Source organism: Teleopsis dalmanni, chromosome X, assembly GCF_002237135.1.
Source record: "Teleopsis dalmanni isolate 2A chromosome X, ASM223713v2, whole genome shotgun sequence".
Classification (NCBI taxonomy): domain Eukaryota; kingdom Metazoa; phylum Arthropoda; class Insecta; order Diptera; family Diopsidae; genus Teleopsis; species Teleopsis dalmanni.
Window position 1 is genome coordinate 35296963 of NC_051848.1, and position 26170 is coordinate 35323132.

Genomic DNA, 26170 nt, shown 5'->3' on the forward strand with positions numbered 1-26170 from the left:
AAGTTAAATTTCTATATATATATCTTGTTTTTAACAATTATTGAACAATGTGCATTTCGAGAATGTATAAAAGTTGTACTCACCAGAAATCAGACCTATTGCATTTACTGTTTATATAGTGTAATGATCGAAGTAGTGGGAGGTTGCAAATGTACTAGAACTACAACTTAGTGGATCCAAGTTCTTATTCTTCAAAGCTCAGGTCAAGAAACGCGACTTAAGAAATCAAAAAATGCTTAGTATCTCTGTGGTAGTGTCAAGCACTCCTTAAATTTGCTATAATGTCTACTGCAAAATCTACGCAAAGTTTACGCACAGTCTATCTGGTATCGCTTAGGACTAATAAGTGTATAGGTATCTAACAGCCTTATGTTTTGTAAAAAAAAACTTGTCTTCAATATTTAATCTGCCATATTTTCTTCTAATTAATTACTCACAATTAGTATACATTTAAATATTTCAAATACCATGGTTTGTGTTTGGTGGGACCAGAGCGGTATTGTGTATTAGTAATTCCTGAGACCGACAAAACCGTTAGTGCACAACGCTTATGTCGACAAATCATTAATTAAAATCACGCATTGATAAAAAAATTACCAGAAGACATGTTAAAGTAATTTTGTTACATGACAATGTGGTTTCTCACACATTAAAATCATCCTTCTACACCCGCTGAATGCCCCATATACCTGGTATTTTCATTTCTCTCTCACGTATTAATAGATTGGGGTGGGGTTGTTAACTTTCTTAAATGTGTTTCTGTCTACAAAATGATAAGTATGTTTTTTCTTTAATATCGCTTTATTAACTATAAGCAGAAAAGAAATATATCAAACAAGAAAAAATATTCAATAAGGCTGTTTGGTGTGTAGTCTTGTATTTTATAGTATCCTTCAACAGTTTCTATCTATAGTGAATTGAATAAGTGATTGTCACAAATACGACAATTTATTCACAGACCAGTTAACGTCATACATCCATTTTCTTAAAGAATGCTAACATCACCTTTGCCGATAACTGAATTCTGTCCATCCTCTACCGCATATTGAACATATGGGTTCAAGTTTTTTTATGAGCTCCTTTCAAATTATAAGAAGACCTGTATCACGGGAAAAAATTTTGTGATGTTTTTCCTAGGAGATATGGACCCATGGGGTTTTGAGAATTGGCATAGTAGACACATTTTTAAATTACTATATCTCAAGTTCTATAAAAGGTAGAAACTTCAAATTTACAGCGTTTCAAAGATTATTGATTGAACCTTTATGAAATTGTTCTCAAAACACAGCAAAATTTTTATTTTTATATTTTATTTAGATTCAGTTCTAAATTCTACTACGAAATAAAAATTTTTAGGAACCCGTTATTTTTTGAAATTTTTTAATATTTTTTTTCTCCCACAAAACACATCAAGCACATGCGTACTACATTTCCATTGAATGAATTTTCCAAGAATATACTACATATATTCTTATTTAATATTTTTGATTTCGATCAGCAATAAGATTCTACATAAAATCCAAAAATTTCAGGACGATATTGCAATTGGAAGTACTTTTAAAAATTTATTTATCCTTCATACCACACCAAACACATACATACGTTTTTTCAGTAAAAAAAATAAGAAGGAATATGTCACACAAATTTTTTTTTTATTTTTGATTCAAATTAATATATAAATTCTTTTAAAAAAATAAATATTTCCACTGCGATATTCCTTTTAGAAGTATTTAAAAAAAAATTAATTATCAGGTGCACTTCACGTTACTCATACGCAATGTGATACCATAAAATCAATTTTCGAAGAAAAACTATACAAAAATGTTAACTTTTTATTTCTTAAATAAATGTATACATAAAATATTAACATTTTAAATTAGTTTCGCATCATTTCTGTTTTTAAATTATGATTTTTAACATAATTAAACCGTTTAATTAACTTTTTTCTTATAGCCGATCTACCTAGAAAACTGCAGCACTTAATCACTCCTACCTTTTTCGGTGAAGTGTTATTTTGCTACGGTTGGAGAAATACTCTGCACCGGTAAGATCCGACGTTAACTATTTAATGATGGCAAGTGTGTATGAAATATAGGTTATTAAATATAGGTTATTGCATAACAAGAGCAAGAGATTTTGACAAAAATTAACGTTATCATCTGAAGAATGACATTTTGAAATACTTTTTTGTGAGCTCAATTTGAAAAAAATAATTCTTACATCTCTGTATATGATAGAAACGTTAATATTCTTGCATATAGAGATAATTAATCAAATATTTTAGAAATCGTTAAGCATTTAAAATTTTTTATATTTTATAACATATTATGAAATATTTCTTTTTAAATATACATCCGTACATCCGTTTCCTATTTTTGATTTGGAATCGTAATGGAATTTTATCAAAAAACTGTAATTTTTCCGGTGGTTTTATATCTAAAAATATTTTGGGAAAATTGGAATGGAACTGCGAAAAATATACTACAAATATATTACGTTCTTATGATTGACTTCAACTAATTGTGGATCGTAGGTGCTCAATAAACAATTATTTAAAAATATTTCTAAGTATAATACCCTTTGTATGTGAAAGAGTTTATATACTGAAAAGCGTTGTTAGTCTATATGTATTTAGATTGTATTTATGTTCAATTTTATAATGAAATTGATTGCAATTTAAAATGAATAAAAAACGTAATTGTTAATTTTTTTACAATTCTTATATAGTTTGGTTTGGTGTCTCTATAAATGAAAACTAATTGAAATTGATGGTTAATAAATGTTAATATAAATTTTATAGCTTTTTATGGTTTTAATTGAAAAATATTCGTCTGAATTTTTGGGGAAAATATAAATTTATAAATAATCAAAATTTTTAACCAATTATCAGTTAGTGCGTTGGATTATCATAATAAATATAATACAATTTTGAAATATTTTTATAAAAAGTCTTTGGAGTTTGACGTTTTTGAATCCAAAACCGAGTGAGAAATGAAAACATAATACCTACACTGCTAAAGAGCGTCATGAAACCAAAGACGTCATGAGAGCCACCTAAAGCCTATAATTAAGCTGCCTTTTGCATGAAGGCACTGACTGGTATCTAACAACATCGCCAGGTTGTTGTCAAATAATGTGATGATGGAACGAATGCAAAAACTACACCTTTGTATTTATAGTCTGTGAACATTTTATATGACTTCAATTTATCTACTGTTTGAAACATTTACCAAATACACGAGAATGAAATAAATTTAACAAACAATATTGATAAAAAATCGCAAATAATATTTTTATTTAATACCAGAAAAAATTTATTAAACTAAAGGTTATAATAGACTAATTTTTTCATTGGTCTTGACTAGAAGAGTAGAAATAATTTTAACCTACAAATCAAGTCGAATAGACCATGATAAGGATTCGATCTTTAGTTAAGCCCCACACCACAACAATTCACCTAACCAGTAAAAAACAAGGTATATTATACAAGGTGTATATACACATATATATTTATAATATTAGAATTTTATATGAGCAAAATTTAATAGTTCAACTGTTAATTATAACGTATAGGTGAGATTTCGTATTCATCAAAAGAGTTTAAGGAGTTTGGATGTTAATTCATAGCTTCAATACACTATATAGTCTCTAAAATACTTTTAGTGAGTGAATCTTAGTATTTTTAATATATATAAAAAATTAATTATTTAAAGTGTTAAAATTGAACGTTTCACAACTTTGGTGACTATATATAATAGATATAATCCATCTGGATTCACCCACGCTTTTTCTCTCGAGAATAGCTATGGACTTTTTTGTTTACCGTTTGAAGCTTTTTGAAAAATAATAATTTTTGCTTTCTGAATATATATTCATAATGCTCCATACTTTTATATTTGAAAGTCTTGTTTCCTACACAAAACATTTATTACTGTCTGATTCCTTGCGAACGGATGGATCAAATGATTTTTGATAAATTCAAATTTGTGCGAAATCATGACTGGATGATAAAGATAAGAATTTGAACAGAATGACTTATGGAATAAACATCTATCTGGTAGAAGAAAGCTAAGCAAACTATTGTAAGAGATAATCTACGGAAGCTGCAGAAACTAGCGTGCATAGTAATTAGTGGAGCGATGAAAACCACCTTGACAGCAGTCCTTGAGGTTGCAATGGGACTCACCTCACTTCTTCTACTTGCCAATAAGGAAACAATGATCTTAATAGTAAAGCTTCAATTGACCAGTAATCGATGAATAAGATCATACAATAACGTGAACATAAGTTTTTCTATAGATACTTTTTTATTGGACCATTAAAATAGTACAGCATTTCTAGTTAGGGTACTTACAATTGTAGGTAGCCAACCGATTACCGAAGAATGAAGTGTTTTGGTACATTAATTTTAAAAATAGCCTCAAAATGTTTTAGAATTGAATTGGTTAATAACAGAGTAACAATAATTCATACTTTATTGAATGAAAATTATTGGACATTTTCTATTTAGTTATGTTTTATCCAAAGAAGGTATAAAAATAAGTTGAAAAATCGGACTGAAGTATGTTGACCTAATTTAAATTCTAAAACTAAGTGGATCGAGTGTACTCACTATTAAGAGTAACCGATTACGTTTTATCATTCACTGAAAGCGTTATTCGATATCGTGAGACATCTTGAGTTTTCAGCTCAACGCTTCAAAAATTTAATAGGTCGTTTTCATTTATTTTCTTCAATGAAGTTATATTTAAAAAGGATTCGCCTTCCTATTTCTGTAAAACCTTGAGTAAGATAACTTCATTTTCTGAGATGCACTTGAAGTTAAATTTATGGTAAAAAGAGAACTAAATGATGGCACCTATATCGATTGTTTTGAAAAATCCATTAATCTTCAAATCATAGGCCATAGAATATGTGTCTTATGATAAAAATAGTAATAGTATTAAGAACATGTTAGCAATAATCTAAAAAATGTTCAAATATTTAGCAAAAAATACAAAATATGAAGTAATGTTCCTTTAAGCTTAAATGCTAGGTATCAAAAATACTTAGTGAGAGGCGTGAATTCAAAGTAAAGATTTTGACTTCAAATTTATTTGGAGAGTTAAAATCCGCAATCGAGAGAACAATAGTGCACGTACTAACCCTTTTTCGTAAGAACAAAAATTTTGAAACAAAAAATGGTTTATGTCAGTTCAGATGAAAGAAGTAAAACCACAGAGAGGTCCAATTACATTAAAACAGAGTTTCAAGCTTTCAGAAATCAAGGACGCCAAACAGCCTTAAATGTGGCCAATGTTTATATTTATGTTCCTGCTTGGTTGGCTGTGATATTTTTCGGGTTTGGTGACAGGAAACAGTTCTAAACTTGATATTATAAGAGAATCTAGTCGTAATCCCACTCATACTCTGGGATTGTATACTTTTCTTCATTTTTTTCCAAGAAACCATACTTCACGCCCAATTCCAAAGTGTCCAATATTTGTTGACGACACAATTCTTCCGGAATCTGAAAGTGGAGATACAAAGTCAAAACTCTTCATTTATGAAATGGTCGCACTGAGGCAATACAAAATTTTTTTGTATGAATTAAGTTACTATCAAATGTACTCGTTTTTGAGAATATTCAAACAAGCTTTTAAGGTTAATTTGGTATGATTGAAAGGCTTTTAATAAGCCACGATCTATTTTAAGCGTTTTTTTACACAGTAAATTGAATTTATTCATCATTTTTAAATTACCTTTTTAATGACTGAACAATACTCTATTATTTCCTCCTTTGTAAGAGGCGTATCAGTGTATACTAGAGCTTCCGTGATTTGGTGGCCGTAATTCTCCATTACGATCAATATTAAAGATCACGCCAAGGAACAAAACCAAAACCTTAATTTTATTGAGACTTCAATACAATAATTTGGAAACTGATTACAAATATAAAATTAAGATGTGAAATTCATTGTTTTTTTAAAAACTTTTTATTTTAAAACTATCATATATAGATTTTAATTCAAGGATTACTTGAAATAAAACAGAAGTTCAAAATTTAAATTTTTTCTGAAAGTTGTGATTAATTTGGTTCAATTAGCAAAACTAAATATTATATTTTCAGAAGTGACAAATTATCATCAGAGATTTAGAGATAATTGACAGTTAGTTTTGCAGATACTTATCAGGAAGTGATACTGATTTGCATTAAAATATTGATGTGAGACAGGAACTCGGAAGTGATTGAAGGAGGTAGATACAGAAGATGAAAATAGATGAAATAATTCATCATATCTTCGGGTTTTATCTTTTACAAATTGGGCTGTTAGAGTTTATGCTTATATTTTATAAGTTAATTAACAAAATTAAAGAAAAAATTATAATAATATTGATTTTCAATCATTTTTATAGTTTAGTACATTAATGTGGTTATCGTGTTCTTCATACACGTGTGACGGAAATAGGAATAGAATAAAATGATTTAGTGGTATTCTTTCTGCTTATTTTAACGTCTATTCTTATAAGATTTTATACAAACAAATGAAATCTTGCCAATAAGCTTTTCAAAATAGAGTTGAACAGAAAATGAATGAATTTTCGGAATTTCGTCCATTAATAGTTTTTGAAGGTATCTAACTGAAACTGTTTATGTTATGATAGTGGATTATATTTCTGTTAAGACGGATCGAAATTGACTTAAAGATGTTATAAAAACAGACTTCTTATTTATCTATTTTTTAATTCTGAGCATTTTTTAATTTTCAGGGACAAAAAAAAATGACGAAATACTGGAGAGGTTAATCTATGTTAAAATATTTAAAAATAATATTTGTGATGGAAGATTATGAGTGCTGACAGCTTCAAAGGAATAAATTCAATTATTTTAAATTTATTGTACTATAAATTTAATTATATTAAAACTAAATAAATTCTTCTTGTCATGCCATCAAAAAGCTGGTATATGACTTTTTTCTGCTGATACATTGAACTTTTTTTATTAAATTCCTGTGCACGCCTATTCAATTTAACGCCTGAATTGTTGAGGTATGTGCCATGCCGAAAGGTCAAATAAAAATTGACGCATAGGCCAAAAGCAAAAATTTCCAGGAATCTATGAAAAATGAAATATTTCACATGAAGTGGAAGTGTCAATTTGTTAAACTCAATTTCCGGAATGGAGTAAGTATTTTATGTATTTGTACCTCAAGTTTTTTTTTTGGTAATACTCATAATTATGGCTATATGTGAAAGACTTGGTGTTTATTACGAAGAACATATGAAAAGAGTGAAAAATATTTGCTTTGAGTTAATATAGACAAAAATCGTTCTTATATTACATCTAGTACAAATAACAAATAAGAGGTCGTTCAATAGAAATCGTTCAATCAACGTACTACAAACGTGTGTTAGCACTCCCCCAAGCTACAAACAATGCAGCACTGAGACTTGAACTAGGCCTTGTAAAAATTTCATATAGAGTTTTCAAACGCGCAATCGATTTCATTATACGAATTCTTCAAATGGATCAATCAAGATACCCCAAACAATGTCTCCTTCGTCTCATTTACCTACACTTAAATAACTCTTCTACAAGTGAATTTAATTGGGTTACACAATTTAATGAGTTTCTTAAAGTTGTAAATATGACAAACTTATGGGAAATACCGACTGCAGCAACTTGGATTAATAACCGAACTACGGCCCTTAAACGCTATCATAGATATCCAAAATTCAAAGACATTCTAAAATCCACCAACTCACAATCCATGAATTGCAATATAGTAAGAGCCCTGGATGACAAACCTGCCTGTTACCTCTTTGATCGTAAGCAATTTTTTATGGCAAAGGTTATCGCCCAATTGCGGTTGTCATCAACTTACTGCACTCGTTTTTGTATTAACGGGCAAATTCACAGACTTGAAATCAACAACCTTTGTACACTTTGTAATTGACAAACTGAAGAAACGTTGAATCATTTTATGTTTGAGTGCCCTATTTACTCCTCAGTACGAGATCACCATCTTAGTTTTTTACTTACAGTCTTCAGAGACAATAAATCTCTAATTTTCAACTGCACTGACCCGCAGTCATCTAAAGCAATATTCACATATATATTAAATAGTCTTAAAATCAGATCATTTATTATAAACGAATAAGATTTTGCAAAAATTTTTTTTTTGTAGATATATATACATATATAATTTTTTCCCTACTATTTATTTAACTTAACTTTTCTTGTTTTTATCGCTTGCTTTTTAAAGCTAATTATAAGTATACATCAAACCTCATTCTGTTACAACTATAAGTTCAGAAGCAGAAGTAAATAAATGTTGAATTGAAATGAACAAATAAGAGGTGGGTCATTCTTTTACAAACCGGACGGATTTTGGCAAAAAAATGACCTCATGATCTCCGATTTGGTTGAAATTTTTTTTATAAGCTCCATTCATACAATAAGAAGACCCGTATCTGGGGAAAAAATTTTGTGATTTTTTCCTAGGTGATATGGACCCATGGGGTTTTGAGAATAGGCATAGTAGACACATTTTCAAATTGCTATACCTCATGTTCTATAAAAGGTAGAAACTTCAAATTTACAGCGTTTCAAAGATAATTGATTGAACTTTTATGAAATTGTTTATACAATTAAAATTGTTAATATTTAAGCACTAATATTAACCGTTAAATTTCAAAAAAAATTTTTTCTCAAAACTCTTAGCTAAATTTTCATTTTTTATATTTTATTTAGATTCAGTTTTAAATTCTACTACGAAATAAAAATTTTCAGGAACGCGTTATTTTGTGAAAGTTTTTAATATTTTTTTTTACATATATTCTTATATAATATTTTTGATTTCGATTAGTAATAAAATACTACATAAAATCCAAAAATTTCAGGACGATATTGTAATTGAAAGTACTTTTAAAAATTTATTTATCCTTTATATCACACCAAATACATACATACGATTTTTCAGTAAAAAAAAAAGAAGGAATATGTCACAAAATTTTTTTTTTTATTTTTGATTCAAATTAATATATAAATTCTACTTAAAAAATAAATATTTCCACTGTAATATTCCTTTTAGATGTAATTAAAAAAAATTAATTAATCAGGTGTCTTTCACGTTACTCATACGCACCGTAGTACCACGAAATCAATTTTCGAATATTATAATTAACTGAATTTTTGACTGACCATGCAGATTTCTTGAGCATATTATTGTATTATTTGATATTTTTTTTATATAGTTTATAAAATGTTTTTTTCGGAAACTGATCATTTTTCAGAACTTAACATATTTAGTTTTAGGTCCCACCCATATTGTGTCAAAAAGTAATTTAAAGTAAAAGCTAAAATTTATTGATTTTAATTTGTATTTTCCTTGTATGCACTTTTTGTTAAATTGTATTTAAAGGACCAACAGTTGGTGAACTTTAGCTCAGTGCACGTATATTTCATATTCGAAATTTAAAAATCTTGTGCAATTGCATCGAACGTGCCTGCCTTGTGTGAACAACTGCACCAATTTCTAGGGGCGAGCAATCGAAGTGCTTTACTAAATTAAATCCATCAAAAGCCTATTTCGACTTAAGCTGCTTTCAAGTCATAGACATCGAAACGGCTCCTATGACTAGAAATTTATGGCAACTCTGTCAATTGCTGAAAAATTTGGTACTATGGAACCGAGTACCTATGACTGTGTTAGGAGTATCTATGACTGTGAAGCTCCTTCGTAGTCGTTTTTACTCTTGTTATAGAATTTTTGTAATGCGGATACCTCGAAAATCACTTAATGTATGTAAAACTGTAACATAAAATTGCAACAAAAACTATCTAAATAATATAAAAGGAATATGAAAAAATTATTAAATGGAAAGAGCAAATCAGGATTGCAACATTTTTTGGCAGTTTCATTTATTCGCAAAATGTGTGATAAAGTTCGGTAATTCAATCACTGCAAGAATTTGATTGCATTTCTGTGTAAGGTTGCACTTTTGTGAAAATGTGAACAATTGCACTCGAATGTTTAATTCCTGCGGTGCTATCTAGGCTTTCATGTTATGTAAATAAATAAATTGAAAAAAATTACATTTTAACTAAAAATTGCTGAACGCTTCAGGGAATGTGAAACGTAAATGCACTCAATTCGTAACATCACTATTCGTTGGCTTTAGTACTATATAAGCAATCAGTAAAATTTTTTTGATTCATATTGGAATACGAGGTGTGTCCCAAAGTTAAATTGCATTCTCTGAACAATAAAAACAACAAAAAGCTCTTTCAAAAGAATCGATGTATTTAATTCAAAATAAACGCCTTCGGGCTCTATGCAGATATTCCTCAAAAAGTCGGTATAAGACTGTAGCCTTATAAGCCTTATAAAAGGATGCTGCTTTTATAAACAGTCTCACAAATAGTTGGTAAGGATGATATGGAGGATTAGACTTCTATGAGCCACTACTTAAACCAATCAACTAATCGAGTAGTATTCTTATAAATGACATTATGCTACTTTTGACATCTGAAAACGAAATTTTGTGGGCTTTGGTTCAGTCAGTGTTTTCTTCTTTAAACTTCGACACTTCGTTTTCAGTTCTATTGAAACCATCAGGTATGATTTTGACAGTATTGCGTTCCTAGATTAAGAAAGATTACATAAATCATGCAACATATAATGCTTCTAAATCAGAATAGTATTAAAATTTAACAATTAAAAACAAAAATATAATTATTTTATTCAATTATTTTACAGCTGGTTTATGATTTCATTCTTATAAATCACAGCAAAAAAATATATTAATAAAAGCTTTCACAGCAAATTAACAAAACTCTAGAAAAATATGCGAACAGACAAGTCAAGTACGCCTTTGATTTAGTTGCCTAATGAACGTCGACTTTGAATTTCAAATTTGGCGGGGCACGAGTTCGATGCCTGGTAATTGCAGTCTCAAAAAGTTATTTACGTATAATTAAATATAAGAATTATTTCTAAGACCACTGATGATGAGTATTTGGTAATATTCGAAACAGCTTAATAGTCAGCCAAAAATTATATTAATAAAATAATATAAAAAGAATTTTTATTGTTGTAGTTCATTATTGTTCGAAAACATGTATTTTATTAATTTTCTTCTTGAAAAATTTATAACTTTATTGTGTTTAATTACCCTCTAAACGAATCTTACTTCATTTAAAATTAAATTAAAAATTAACTTTAAAAAATTATCCTCAACGCTACAGATGTTTAATTTATTATTGTTACAAGTTCAAAATCCCACATTGAAAGGATGAGAAATTATTTTGTGGGTAAATTATTGTCTCTGCTGCTTCTTCGGTATTTATTTATTATTTACAAGGAGGCTTTTCCTCATCAGCTCGTGTGGTTGTTTTAATGTGAACGTTCACATTTCATTTATGTTGCAATTATTTAATGTTCCTTAAGGATTTCAGCTCATTATGCTAATTTTCTTGGCTGCCGCCTCTGTTGTTGGTTTACGGTTCGTTGACAAATTGGGACACTTCAGATTTATGGGGCTGCGACGATTACTCAGACAGGATGCTGCATTTCTATTATTATTGCTACTGATGTTGTACATAATAAGCATAATTTCTACTTATTATTTTGCGAGTATAAGCAACGTTAATGATAAATTAAACAATTGGTGAAATGAAATATCTATTAATTGAGATTTTAATGAAACTTTTTAGCCATTGAATTATTGCATTACATTACAACTCTTTGCCTATAATGGCTTAAATATTTAACTCTTGATGTTAGTGCTTTAAATTTAATTTTTAAATATTAGTAATGTTTTTCAGGTAGAAGTGATCTCTATTAAGGAGGCTATAGTTTGTCTGGAGTAGATGACATACTTATTAGGAATATTTACAATTTATCGGAAAGTCAAACTGCTTTAAAGTCCTTGAGTTCAGCCCGGTTTACATCTAATATAATCTGTAACTGTTACATATCTCTAAACAGGAGGTTGACGCAGCACAAAATTTGTCTAATCAGGATTTTGGTCATACGGATATTTTCGGAAATTGTAAAGCAGACGACCAGACGATATATAGGTATCTGTATGGAACTTGGCCACGTTCTACTACAATGAAATTCAATTCTTTAATTGAGAAGCCCTGTAGATATATCAATCTTGTGGTAGCTTTACAAATAGGTCACTGTATTTAGGTAACGATGCTAGAAGATTGAATTTTCCTTTCAATCATACTTGCCGTACTTGTGGAAAAGACGTTAAAATTAATCTGATCAATTGTAAGTAATGCGACGCATTATTAGGCTTTGTTAATTATATTAAAAATTTGAGTGTTCAGAAAATCAGAAGCACATCAAAATATGTTTTCGTGATAAAAGATTTGCTTTATTTTCCAATCCAAAATTGTTCGAGCCTCCTCCTAAATGAATATTGTATCAGATTGTATTCTAACACTATTGTGGGTGTCATACATTTCGAAGGTTAGGTTAGAGTGGTATCCAATAAAACCCACTTGCGCTCAAATAGCGGCCCTTTATGGTACTACAAGAATAGCATCAGTTCGTACATAATTTAAAAGGCCAGTATACGACCAATACCGAAAAGCAACGACTTCTCCATTAGGTGAAGATAAACTAACTTTTCATTTTTATAAATTTGGTCAACTCCCTATTTTTGCAAGGTGACAGCTCGGTGAGGTCAATAAGAAAAGAGGTCACAAAGATTATAAAGCTGGTTCCAGCTTGAGGTAGGCACTGACAAAAGCTATTATGGAGTAGACCCAGTCTCACAGCATGCCTCCCTATTGTACAGTGGTCCGTCAGCACCGATACCGTAGTGCTGAGCAAGTTCCGCTTTAGTTGAAGTGGCTGTCTGATACGTTTTTTATGCAATTTAGAACAGGTAAATCTAGAGATCTGACAACATTATTTTTCTGTCCAGCATTGCTTCGTTATGCTCAGATATTTTTGTTGAATTGTTAGTTTAACTATTGCAATTGGGACGTCTATATCTGAAAAGTAAATGCCAAAGAGAAGAGTGCCTGCCTTGGCAAACTCGTTCACCAAGTAATTATTCGAGATATCTCTATGTACATAAAGCCATGTGAGTTGGACCTTGACATGCCTGGCTAAGTTATCGAGGAAGCTCAGCAATTTTGAATTATACTTGATGTGACTGAAGTGATTTAATAGCAGCTTGGCTGTCCGAGAAGATTGCAATTATTTCATCGGGAATTTGGTTACCAAATACATTTTCAAACAATCTGTATAACTATAAGTTATAACACATATATTGTTTTTGGTAATTATATTGTATTCAAGTCAGTTCTATATATTTTATTATCATAATTTAATAATATATGAGATATCCGTATGTAAGGCAAGTAAATAAATTTATATAAAAAAATCAAAAAAAAAAGATTAAATGGCAAGTAAATGTAAATCCCCAAATTTTTAAATGATAAAGTAAACTATCGAAGTAGTTAACTTATGCTATGGACACATATCCTGTCGGCACAACTTTGTATTTGTAATCTTTATGTGGAAATTTTTATCTGATTGAATCTTTAAAGCCCCTTCTTGTGGTATTTTTATATTGTTGAAATTATATGTCTCGGGTGATAGGGTTCATTTTTGTAACACACACATATACAAATACACAAATACATACATACATACATACATTGTTTGCATATAAAGCCAACAACAACAGTACTCGCACCATCATTATCATTTTCGTCCTGTCTGCAAAATAAAATGTCAAGGCATCAACAACAAATTTTGCTTGGATTAAGGCATCATTTGCAAACATATGGAATGTATAATAAAAGCGCCTATATGGGATTTGTAGCTACTTTATCACGGCACAGACATACGTATACCCAAACTTATATACGACATTGATAGCCTGCAAATAGAACAAGTCTTCCACATACAATAAATATGTGTGAAGTATTAATTTGTGCATGTTTACCGAAGCATTTAATTTGGGTAAAATTATGTTGTACTAATTTTAAATGGATTAAATAGAGGTTGCCATGGGATGTTAACACATTAATTTTGTGTATAGGATGGCAAACAAAAGTACACATTGCACAGCACAAAGGGCACAACCGATTGCTTTTACTCAGCAGTAAATTTTCAGAAAAATAAGGATATTAAAAAATTTCAAAAGGAAAACTCACAAAACAGCAAATGAACTAAAAGACAAGATATTTTACATAATAATTGAAAAACTCCTTCCATAATCAAAAATACATTCTCTATTGAAAATTGAGTTCACAGATTTGCAAGCCAGCGTAAAATTTACTTATCACTTCCGAAGGAAGTGGGATGAAGTTCATTTTACATGACGAACTTTGCTACTGAAAAGTCAATTCAGAATGATTAAATTTCACTTCAATGTTCAGGCAATGAAATAAAAATTATGGTAAATTACATTTCATTTTAACTCAATGTACTGCGGAACAGTGCTCTGGTTACTATTTTAAGAAAACTAATGAAGTGCTTTTATTAGATAAGTTCATCGTTCTGTACATTTGAGACAGGAAAATAGACCAGAATGCGTCTAGTGAATGTAGTTTTGGACTTATGCATAAGCTTTATTTTTTTTTATAAAATAATACTTTACTGATTTAACATTAAAGATAATGCTATGTTCTTGTTAATTCCCTTTAATACACATTATATATATATATATATATATATATATATCATATATATATATATATATATATATAATATTAATATATATATTAATATTTCAAAATTGTCAATTTTGATTTGAGTTTAGGCATAACACTCCTTCCTAATGTTCATGACCAGAATTGGCATTAAACTGCAGTTATCATTTGTTACACGAGTTTCTGGTGAATTAAAGTGCTATGTAACAGCACTAAAAATGTTGAAGAGAAAAAAATTGTCAGAAAACTTGACGTTACGCTGACAAACTTCTGTAAAATGCATTTTCAATGTTAAAATTGAAGGAAAAACTTAAATTCAATTCACTTTTACTTTTTTTTTCACAAATCAAATTTTTTAAGTTTTTGTCACAGGCCATGTTGCAATTTCGTGCTCCTACTTCTGCTGCAACTTAGGAATTGTAACTTTCTTGGCGCTTTAATTTTCTTGTCTCGGACGTGTTTGGCATATTAAGCAGGATCAGCTGCATTTCTTCATTGATTAGCGTTATTCCTGTGACTGTGTGCTGGTACATTTTACAGAATAAGGCATTACTTAGGTGTCTACTGCGAAACACTTTTTTGCTTCTCTGTTTTTGAAAAGTTTCTCAAAAATTTTCTAGTATTTCTAAAATATTTTAAAATAAGTTTAAAGCTTTTTGCTTCAAAGCGAGCTCATAACAAATGTTTTGTACCACAATTTAAACAAAAATCACAGCAAAGCAAATTAATATCTACGTACGTAATATCTACGGTTCCTCCTCCTAAAGACCTGAAGACACTCAAAACTTCCCAAGTTAAGTTAAATTAACGGAAATTATATTGGCAATTAAAGACGCAGCAAAACGTTCGTCTGAACATTCACAAAACAAATGAATAAAATTACAATAATTACAAATGAAACCAAACTTGTGTAAATATTAAAGAAAAAAAAACAAAAATCAAAAAAAAAAAGAATAAAAAAAATTAAAGCAAAAGAGAAACCAAAAGAAGAAAGAAAAGTAAAACGAAAAACACTGGAAAAAAATTTACGCCTACGGCAGGAAATGAGCGAAGTTGGCGGCAACTCGCTTGAAGTCCTTCATTTTCTTTTTTATCAAGGAGCAGACAGCCGAACGGAATGGCGGAATTACAGTGATACACGCGGGCATATTTTCACTTATTTGTTCATTCATTATTTGTGCGGTTAACATACAGGAGACACGGAGCCTGCTGATATCCTTCGGGGTCGGTGTGTTTGAGGGTGCGTGCGGAAGTTTGTGTGTACTACAATGGAGTATCCTGCCAACAGCTGGAAGAAAAGGCAGTCGTATACTAAAATGAAAACAAAATGGTTTTTTCAAGTGGAAAATTACTTTTACAATTTTATGATGCGGAAATTATATGAAAAGTCAGGGATCACACCTAACGTCGTCTTTTGTTGTCGTTTTTTCGGTAGTATTCCGTTTGGTATCAGAATTCGTAGACACAATACTACGGAGCGAGCAATGTAAATCTACTTTCGGTTAATTTGTCGTTAAATGTAAATGTTTGCGCCTAGTCCTGGCAGCGAAATCGCCCAGAAACCTTTTATGTGGAATTTCTCTAACAAGCCACTAAATATGATGGTAATTTGATGCTCATATGCTTCTAAATATGTGCTTAGTCTTTTTTTTCTTCAAAAATATTAGTTAAAGAATTTAATATACTGCTAAACAAGAGAAAAAAAACTCAAACTTAATAAATGAATACACTTATTATGATATTAGAGCATTTTAAGTGAAAATAGAGGATTTTAATCAAAATTTTTTTAATTTTATTTATAATATACTTTGTATAAAATTGCAGACTATGTCTCATAAGGTCAGCGCATCCTGAACAGGTGTAATAATCAATAAGTAACCGAAACGATATAGAATACGATAATGAAGTTGATACGAAAATGGTACGTTTGGAACAGATATAATAATCGATAAGTAGCAGAAACGACGCCAAATACGATACTGAAGTTAATACATAAGTGGTACACTTGGAACATATATAATAACCGATAAGTAGCAAAACCGATACCGAAGTTGATACAAAAGTGGTACACTTGGAACAGATATAATAATCGATAAGTAGCAGAAACGATGTCGAATACGATACTGAAGTTGATACACAAGTGGTACGCTTGGATTGCATTAATGTTATTTTAATTAAAGGAACAAATTCAGCGTACTATGATAACCATACTAGGTATATGCATAAGCTTCTTCCGGTTGAACTAAGAAACAGATTTAACTAGTAAAAAGTGCGCAGACTATTAACTTGACACATACGTCATTTAGTTTTTCTAATTTTTTTTTGTTTTCAAATCCCCTTTTTTGCTGACAAAAAACTATAAATATATACAAGCTGAGTCTGGCAAAAAATCGATCATACTAAATTTGATACTCAGAAAAGAACATTTGCAGCAAACTTTCCTTTTCTTATTAAATTAAAAGAAAAAGGCCGTTGAAAGTCAACATTAGTTCGTAAGAACATATGATGAATATGGTCCATTGATTACAACATTTGAGAGATGCTCTCAGTAACTTAAAGGTGGTAATTTCTACGTGACAGTCGGTAAGCGCTCTAGCAGAATACAAAACGCATACTCAACAGCAAAAGCAATAAATGTATCACCTTAAACAATCAGCAGATATTTACAAGCTATGGTGAAGATCTATAAGCTAGGTGAATGGGTCCTACACGAACACAAATGGAAAACCACAATCATTACGAAAAAAAGTTATTTTTGTAACGAATTCTAATGGATGACGAAAAATGGATTTATTTTGAAAACTTGAAGTGGAAAAAATCATAGCTTTCACCTGACCAAGTCGATCCTTCGACACCAACCGGCAAGAAGCGTTTTAGCAAAGAAGACCACGCTTCGCCTTCAGTGGGAACAAATTACTATTGTATATAATAAAATCGTGAAACCCGCAAAAAAGGGTTTTTTAAAAGACTGTTCAACTAGAAATAAAGGTTTTCAAATGATTTTATTGTCCGCTTATAAAAATATTGTCCACTTATAAAAACTACGAAGTTTTGCGTTAGAAACTCAATACATGTAAACCTTTATAACAGAATTTAGTCATGTAGTCTTCCACACAATACATGAAGTAATATATAAAATACAGAGAGAGGAAAAAAGGGAACATATGGAAAATAATACTCATATGTTGCATGAGCCCTTATAAAAAAGAAGAATTCAATAGAGAAATTAAGAAATTATCGAGGTCTTTAGTGAATAGTTCCCTCACTCAGTAAAATATGCTCTAACCACATATAAGTTAAATTGACCTAATCAATTATGTTAGGGAAATTTTGGCCCATATAAAGAATAAATAAAAAGAAAAAGAATAAATAAAAACCAACATGTGGTATGGTTGAACCAACATAATGCGTCGAGTGAGAATATTTTGAACTGAGATTAACTGAGTCGACCAAATTATTTTTTTGAGTGATTAGGCAACATTGGAAATAAAATGGTCAATACAAACAACAAAAATTAAATTCTCACAGAAACCCTGTTTTTAACACTCAAAAACCTTTAAAACATATCAAGTAATTTTGTCAAATCAAAAGTTTATATAATAACTGAAGAATTTTATTTCATGAAATCGTTTCGGAATATATGAGATTTTGGCTTTAAAGACTATTTGCGAAGAACTAAATATGGAATTTGAGAAATGCATGTTTAGTACCCAAAAATTTTCAGTATTCATGTTATTATGGCAACTAACGCAGAAATACAATAAATTCAACAATCTGTGCATTGATCAGCTGCAAAAACTGAATGATGTAGAAAGTAAGATGGACAGCCTTCTGCAAACCGATATATTTATATGTGAAGATTATCCGTTAAGTCTCGTAGAGGTTGAACTCCTTTCAAACGAAGTGAAGGATATCAAATATCAATACGGTGAAAGCAAGAAAAGCGTTGAGTCAAAAATGAAGAGTGTTATTGAAGAATCTAAGAAATTAGTAATTGAATTAGTAGAAAAGAAAAAGCAACTGATGTTCAGATATAATAAAATACTCATGCATTTTAAACGCAATACAATCCCTAGCGGTAATGTCAATTCGGATCAACATTGTGTGGGACCAATAGTTGCATTTCAAAAAAAATTTCACAACGTAGTGAGAAGTATCCATGGTAATGAAAAATGGTTAAATCAATTTTTTATGATTTTGAGCATAAATGGATTGGATCTTATTACTGCTACGGGATACTTACCACCTTGGCTCAATTCGGGTATGTTAATATAATTGATTTTTTTTCCATGTTCTGAAATTTATATATACTAATCACAATCTTTAGTTCACGGAACAGTGGATATAGAAGCTTTTATAAATGCAGACTTAGAGGCAACATACATTTTCGGTGAGCTGTTAGTTCTTAATGGTGGCAAAAACTATAAGAGCAACTTTGGTGATGATGCTGAAGATTCAGCAAATGTCTAGTAATATAGCTATTATCATGACTTAATTATATTGGATATTAAATTTATAGCATATAACTTTATTATTACCTGTCATCAATTTGATTAGTAAGGATTGTATATTCTATAAAAACCATAATACCAAGTAGATATCAATAGTATACACTTTAGAAAGAAATTAGTATCACAAAAAAATCACACATCAAGCAACGAAAGTAGTATAGATATGGCGGTTCCAGGCCAATGGGAATTGTGCAAGGCACCACTGTGTAAGGAAAAAATAATTTTCTGTTCTTCTGGCTGCTGCCTGAAGCTGAAGCTGACGTTCGGCTCGTGGCTCGTGGTGGGGGCTGGGCGCTGGGCGCTGGGGGCTGGGGTGAGGTGTGAGGTGGCTGGCTGGTTGAGTGGCTGGTTGTTAGTTGTGAGTGGAGGGGATGTTAATGTTAGTTAATGTTTTTTTTGTTTTGGTTGACTTATATATATATATAGAGTAAAGAAAAGATGATTTTGTAGTTTTTGAATAATATAAAAAAAGTTAAAAATGTTTATTTATATATATATATATTTTGTATAAAAAATAGAAAAAATTACAATTATCATAAAATATTTAATATTGAGTTTATCCATTGTGGTATTGGATTTATGATGTGTCCATGACCCAATAGATAAATGTACACCTGCGAGCAGAGGTGTACGATGGTATGGAACAGGAATGGGAAGCATACGCTTCCTGTGTTTGCCATGTTGAGTAGTTGCTGTATCAGCATAATCTCTTGAAACAGATTCACATCAAGGTGTATCGTACACCTCTGCTCGCAGGTGTACATTTATCTATTGGGTCATGGACACATTATAAATCCAATACCACAATGGATATACTCAATATTAAATATTTTATGATAATTGTAATTTTTTCTATTTTTTATACAAAATATATATATATATAAATAAACATTTTTAACTTTTTTTATATTATTCAAAAACTACAAAATCATCTTTTCTTTACTCTATATATACATAAGTCAACCAAAACAAAAAAAACATTAACTAACATTAACATCCCCTCCACTCACAACTAACAACCAGCCACTCAACCAGCCAGCCACCTCACACCTCACACCTCACCCCAGCCCCCAGCGCCCAGCGCCCAGCCCCCACCACGAGCCACGAGCCGAACGTCAGCTTCAGCTTCAGGCAGCAGCCAGAAGAACAGAAAATTATTTTTTCCTTACACAGTGGTGCCTTGCACAATTCCCATTGGCCTGGAACCGCCATATCTATACTACTAACGAAGACAATTTGTGTAAAAATTTTGAATCAACTTTAACCACTTTAAAAAATCAAAAACCTGAACCGGAAAAATAGAATGCTTCTTATAGGCATCACCATCTTTACTATATAAATGTGCCACTAAGATAACTAAATCTTCCCTTGAAACACTGCAAATATTTAAAAACATCACTCTAAGATAGATACTCATATTTTCCCGGTATATCAGAAAACTTGATACTCATAGAGATCTTTTTATTGAAAATATCAAAAGTATTCAGTAATATATGTTATATAGATATGTAGATTCATGTCACCACAAAAATTCTTTAGTTTCATTTAAATGAATTTAAAGGACGAAATGAACCTTTGCCCATATACGTTCTCTCATTATTTGCATAAAAAATGGAGTTTTACAATATATTGAATGTAGACTACCCGGTTATCCTAATATCGATCATATAAGTCGAAAACAGAGAAATGAGTTAAGGCGCTAGTTGGAGCTACCAACTCTATTAAATCATAATTCACCACCACAAAAGGCATATACAAACCAAAAATGACTGAGAAACAACGTTCAATATTTTATTTCGATTGCGTCTACATTATTATTATTATTATGTTGGAGATTTGCACTGCAACCTATTGTGGTCTCTGCATAAACTTAAAGAATTTCTCCGAATCTAATTTTCTTTATAAATTGTAGTACGCAACCTGTATTATAGAGTTTTATTTGCTCACCCGATATGAGATGTACTTCTTTCGTTTATGCATCAGCACCAATAAAACTTCCAATATATGTTTTGAGAGATCTCATTCTACGCCACACAATATCTGCAAGTATACAGTTTTAAAAAGATAGTTCTTAGAATTTCTGTAATTATTCTTTAATTATCTTTATTGAGCTGTATACAAATCCTTACATTGAATCCATATCTAATTATTTTCGCCAACGTTATTCATTTTTTCAAGACACTCTATTACTAGTCGTAATGTCACCTGCTCAGAACGGAGAGCCTTTATTGCGGTCTGGCTATCAGTTAAGATGACTGTTCTATCGTATTGTTAGAAACATGTAAGCTAAAGTATATACATCTGTCTAACACATTCACATCCACACATACCACATTAGAAACTTGCTTGACGTTTCGGTATAGGGTATGAGGATTTGTGTGGTCAAGGTTACCAATAAAAAATAGTAAAGTATAGATGTAATATCATCCTTATATGGATCTCTGAATATAGGAACATCAAAGAAAACCAGAAAGCTGACAGTTAATCCACTTTGTTACTCTCCTGAATGCGTTCATAGCGACAACGGTTTATGTTACCCTAAAGACCATTAAGAGAAGTAGTTTCCTCTACTTTCTTCAGTTTGCTAATACCAAATGAAAGGCACTTATGTCATATACAACGTCCAATTTGACATAGCCCATTAATAAGAAAAATAAATTTTGAGAACTCATTAGAAGTGGTCGTAGGAATCCACGCGGAGAAACTGTACATTTTTAATAATCCTCACTGCAGATTTTGTGAAAGCTTGCAGGAAAAGAAAGCATTTAACACGTTCTCTATGAATGCCCAGCTTTGGCGTTCAGAAGAAATAGGTTTTTAGGAAGCTATTCTTTTGACAGACCTATTAAATTATCTAAATTTGATGGAAGGAATTTAGTCTATATTTTCTTATATTAGAGGTTCTTGCGAAGAATGTGTGGGCAAAACGATGAAATAAACGAAAAATCGCTAACTAAAGTATATGAAAAGTTATCTGATGACTTGTCACTGCAACTAACCAACCATAGATGTGACAAAAAGAAAAGTACGTTCTGCGTAAATATCGTTTGTCGGTTGACCTAACGCCACAGTCCCTGGTAAAGGCGGTCATAGATTTGAATTGGAGAGTCGTAGTGTGAATTGGAGAGATTTAATTGTTAGTTCAATATATTTTTATTTGGTTTTATTTGAAATTGCTGTGTTCAACATTAATAACATTTAATAATTATAATTTAATAAAATTACTTTTATTTTCGATTTAATATTTCCATTAACCAATTTTGTCATTTTTAATTAAGATTTACACTTCACCACTGCTGCTCTTCATTTTAGTTTCAAGTTCTGCGTCATAAAACTTTAAATAAAGAAACTTTCCAGTTTCTACTTACGAAATTCCACGCCCATTGTAGACATTACGTACGCCCCGAGAGTTTTACGCGGTAACAAATTTAACAACAACAAACACTTTTTTTACTAAAATTTTGTTGTTGTTGTTGCTTTTCTTAGTCTTTCAGTTTTCTTTGGTGATTCTTTGCTTGGGAAGTAAAGTTTTTGGAGTTTCCTAGCTAAGTTCTTGTGTTTTCCATTTGTGTGAAAACTTTTTAAGTAACTTAAGCTGGGCAAATGAAACTCAGTAGCGAGTGTGCACTGCACAGCCATCGACTTGCATAAGGGATACATGAGCTTAACAGGCTTAAGAACTTTGTTACAGTTTTTTCCAGCTAATTATTTTTGCAGTGTACATATTTGTATTAGGTGAACTGGTTGTGATGTTGGCTTGCACATGTGTACCGTACGTATGTAAGGTAGTTTCTATTAATTTTTATAAATTTAAGCATTTTTACCTAAGGTTACTTGCTCTCCTCCTCACTGCTGCGGTGGAAAACTGATTCCTCCATAAGAAATAAAAGTAGAATTGCAAGTAATGCCAGTTTTGACCTTCAATACAATGATATACGTTCTAAGTACTTTTCATTCAATCACTCCAATACCTATTGTAATCATCTAACTGCAAGTATGAAGTGCACTTCATTAAGAGTTCTCCAAAAAAATGGCAGTTTTCAGGAAAGTTTCCAAAGAGCACTTAAAAATTACCGCAACTACTTTTCTCCTTTTAATTGCTTGCAAGAAGTGTCAAAATTGGAAATTAAATATTTTTTTCGTGTCAATAGTGAAATAAAATATTTTTGTATTAAAATAAATGTAATTAACAGGATTCTATTCAAGACAAAATCCTCAAAATTGCTGAACTTGCAGTTGGATTAACTTGGAGATATAAAACTGTCCGGGTGTTAGATGACGTGGTTGCTTACACTTAATGATAACCACAATCGTATGACTACTTAAAAAGGAGTGTTTATCACCACAATCTAAACAAGTTTTTGCACCTTTTCGTAACTGTGGACATATGGATAGTTCCTAACACATTAATGACCAATAAACAGCCAAAGCAGTGGATTTCTCAGGGTGAGCGTGAGCCACAGTTGGTCAGTGAGCCGACTTTTTGGGATAATCTGATATCATTTACATCCACTTGCTTGAAAAAAAAAAACAATCACCAGTATATTTTATATAGAGATGTTGGGAAAATAAAAAATTTTGCAAGAAAAAAAAAACAATCTTCCATAGAAACAATGCACGGATGCTCACCTGTGCATTCGCTACATTAACAATTCATTAATTAAATTTCGAAAGCTTTTCCATATAGCATATTCTCTGGATTTAGCCCTTTTCGAACACTTTTTGCTTCCCAACCTGTAGAAATGACTCTACGGTAGAATATTTGGATCAATTGAAGAGTTTATCTCTAAAACAAACATCGGTTCTCAGAACTTTGAAGAAATCATTTATTTGGAAAAGGCACAAAAATAGAAAAGAAAACAAAATAAGTGTATTAAACTATCTTCATCCAGCAATCTAACAAAATACTGGACATATCTAGTATTGAAAATAATACTAATACTATCCGGCAGACTTATGGGTGTGTAATGTTATTAACTGCCTTTAACGATAAGTTTCAATACATAAATGGAAGGATATTGGCAAAAATGTGTACTAAGCAGATGTTGAATTGATTGCGATCAAACATACTTTCAAGACTGCCAACGATTTTGTGTACATTGGTATCGCCAATATTTTAAACAACTAACAAACGAAGAATTATCATTATCAATAATTGCTAATATGTGCTTAAGCGATAATTGAGATGTAGGTCTTAATCTATCGATTAACAAGCTCAAGTATGTTTAAAACAAAAACAAAGGAAAGTCACATCTTCACTGGAGCGATTAAGTTGATTGGCAATTAACAACACTTGAAATACATTCGAAAAGAAGAGGTGTCTGGAGACGAGTGTTACGTCAGGCTAAACCGCAAAACTGTATTTTTATTGCCGATTAGGTAGGCAGGTATATAATACTGGCTAGCCGAGACCAGTATTATAGCATTATGCATAGTCCTATTGAGTAAGTAAGCATTCTTTCCAATTAACACCATTTAATAGATTAACTACACCAGAATCAAAAAACATGATTTTTAAAAACATTAGAACTTCTTAAGTACCAGAAATCTTCCCACAAAACAGTGTCAATCTTCTGTTTTTGAAGATCGTATAGCAAGCAGATGCCAGACTTTCTACTTTGTGGCAAATTTCCATTAAGCCTTAGAAGATCGCCTGAAGCTTTGTTAAATAATGAGATGATATTTTTTTGCTGCGAATTTTCAGCTTCCCATATAAGCGGTATTCATTCAATCTGTCTGTTTCTTATTGAAGTAATAAATTTTTTTCTTAGTTTACTAAAAAAGAAACTCTTCCTGTCGTAGGTTTTTGTGGATATATCTTGTTGCTGTATGTCTTGCTTGCTGGGAGATACAGCTTTCAATATAAGCAATATTTACGATTCCTGGCTAGTTGTATATAAAGTTAGTTTTTTTTCTCTCATAGTAGAAAATAAGTAGAAAATAATATTCTTAATTTCCTGATTAGCAACTATATTTACTATAACGTGGGATTCTTATTATATCGTTTGCTCAAAATATATTGATATTTTTATCCATTATTTTTATGATATAATTTATAATTATAAATAATTTATAAATTATAAATTATAAATAATATAATTTACAATTATGTAAATTTTCTTTTAGTGTACTGGTAAAATCACATTATTTTATTTTTACGGTGTACCAAGTATATGAATTTAAATTTATAAATTAATAAAACTAATTTAAACGTATTATTGTGTTATAATACATACATACATACATACATTGATATTGGTCCACGGTCGGATCTGGTCTGGACAGCTCTGATTAAAGGTATATTTAGAGTGCTTAAATATGCAGTTTACCGATTAAATAGAAAGAGTAAGCATATTTTCAGGCCATGTCGACAACGAAGTAAGAGTACTGGTCAGAGAGGAGTCCACTTTGTGTTTATGGACATTTCAATTTCGACACTTATCTAGTATAGTTCCTATAGTATGAATGTCTGGTATGTGGTAGAATCTACTAGTGATAGTTATATGAATCTACAATAAAATTTTTTTTATAATATTCAGAATCCTTATTTATGGACTTCACTCGTTAACTTTATGAGAGTTTTTTGTTACGAACTGAAACTGTTATGTTAAATATTCAAATATACGACGCCATACAATATGTTTTCTGAGTGTCTACAATAAATAGAAAAACAAAGAATAGAAAAAATTTTAGAAGTGAATTGTTAGGTTGAATTTCAAAAAATATTGCCGAAGAAAATATTTACAATTTTTTGTATAATATTTAAATTATGTCGCCGCCTCTGGCAAAGCCTGACTGCTGTCTCCCATCTCCATTTATGTCAGTGCAAATCGATTTCATTTTATCGACTCGTTAACCCCTAACATAAACATTGGATACACTCAACTATGAAGTTCTGTTCCATTACTGTTGACGAGGGCTTCACTGGGAGTAACGTGCTGAAAATCGTAATCGCATTGAAAATGCATAAATTTTAAACTTGCACAAAATGAAA

At 30.7% G+C, this 26170-nt stretch overlaps 1 protein-coding gene across 1 annotated transcript; it reads left to right on the plus strand.

Annotated features, from left to right (window-relative positions):
* Positions 1-18270: 18270 nt before the first annotated feature.
* Positions 18271-19144, plus strand: LOC119690124. The gene is made up of 2 exons (XM_038105116.1): positions 18271-18926; positions 18993-19144. Exons 1-2 carry the CDS (start codon positions 18347-18349, stop codon positions 19133-19135), a joined length of 723 nt encoding a protein of 240 aa, XP_037961044.1. The 5' UTR covers positions 18271-18346; the 3' UTR covers positions 19136-19144.
* Positions 19145-26170: the final 7026 nt, after the last annotated feature.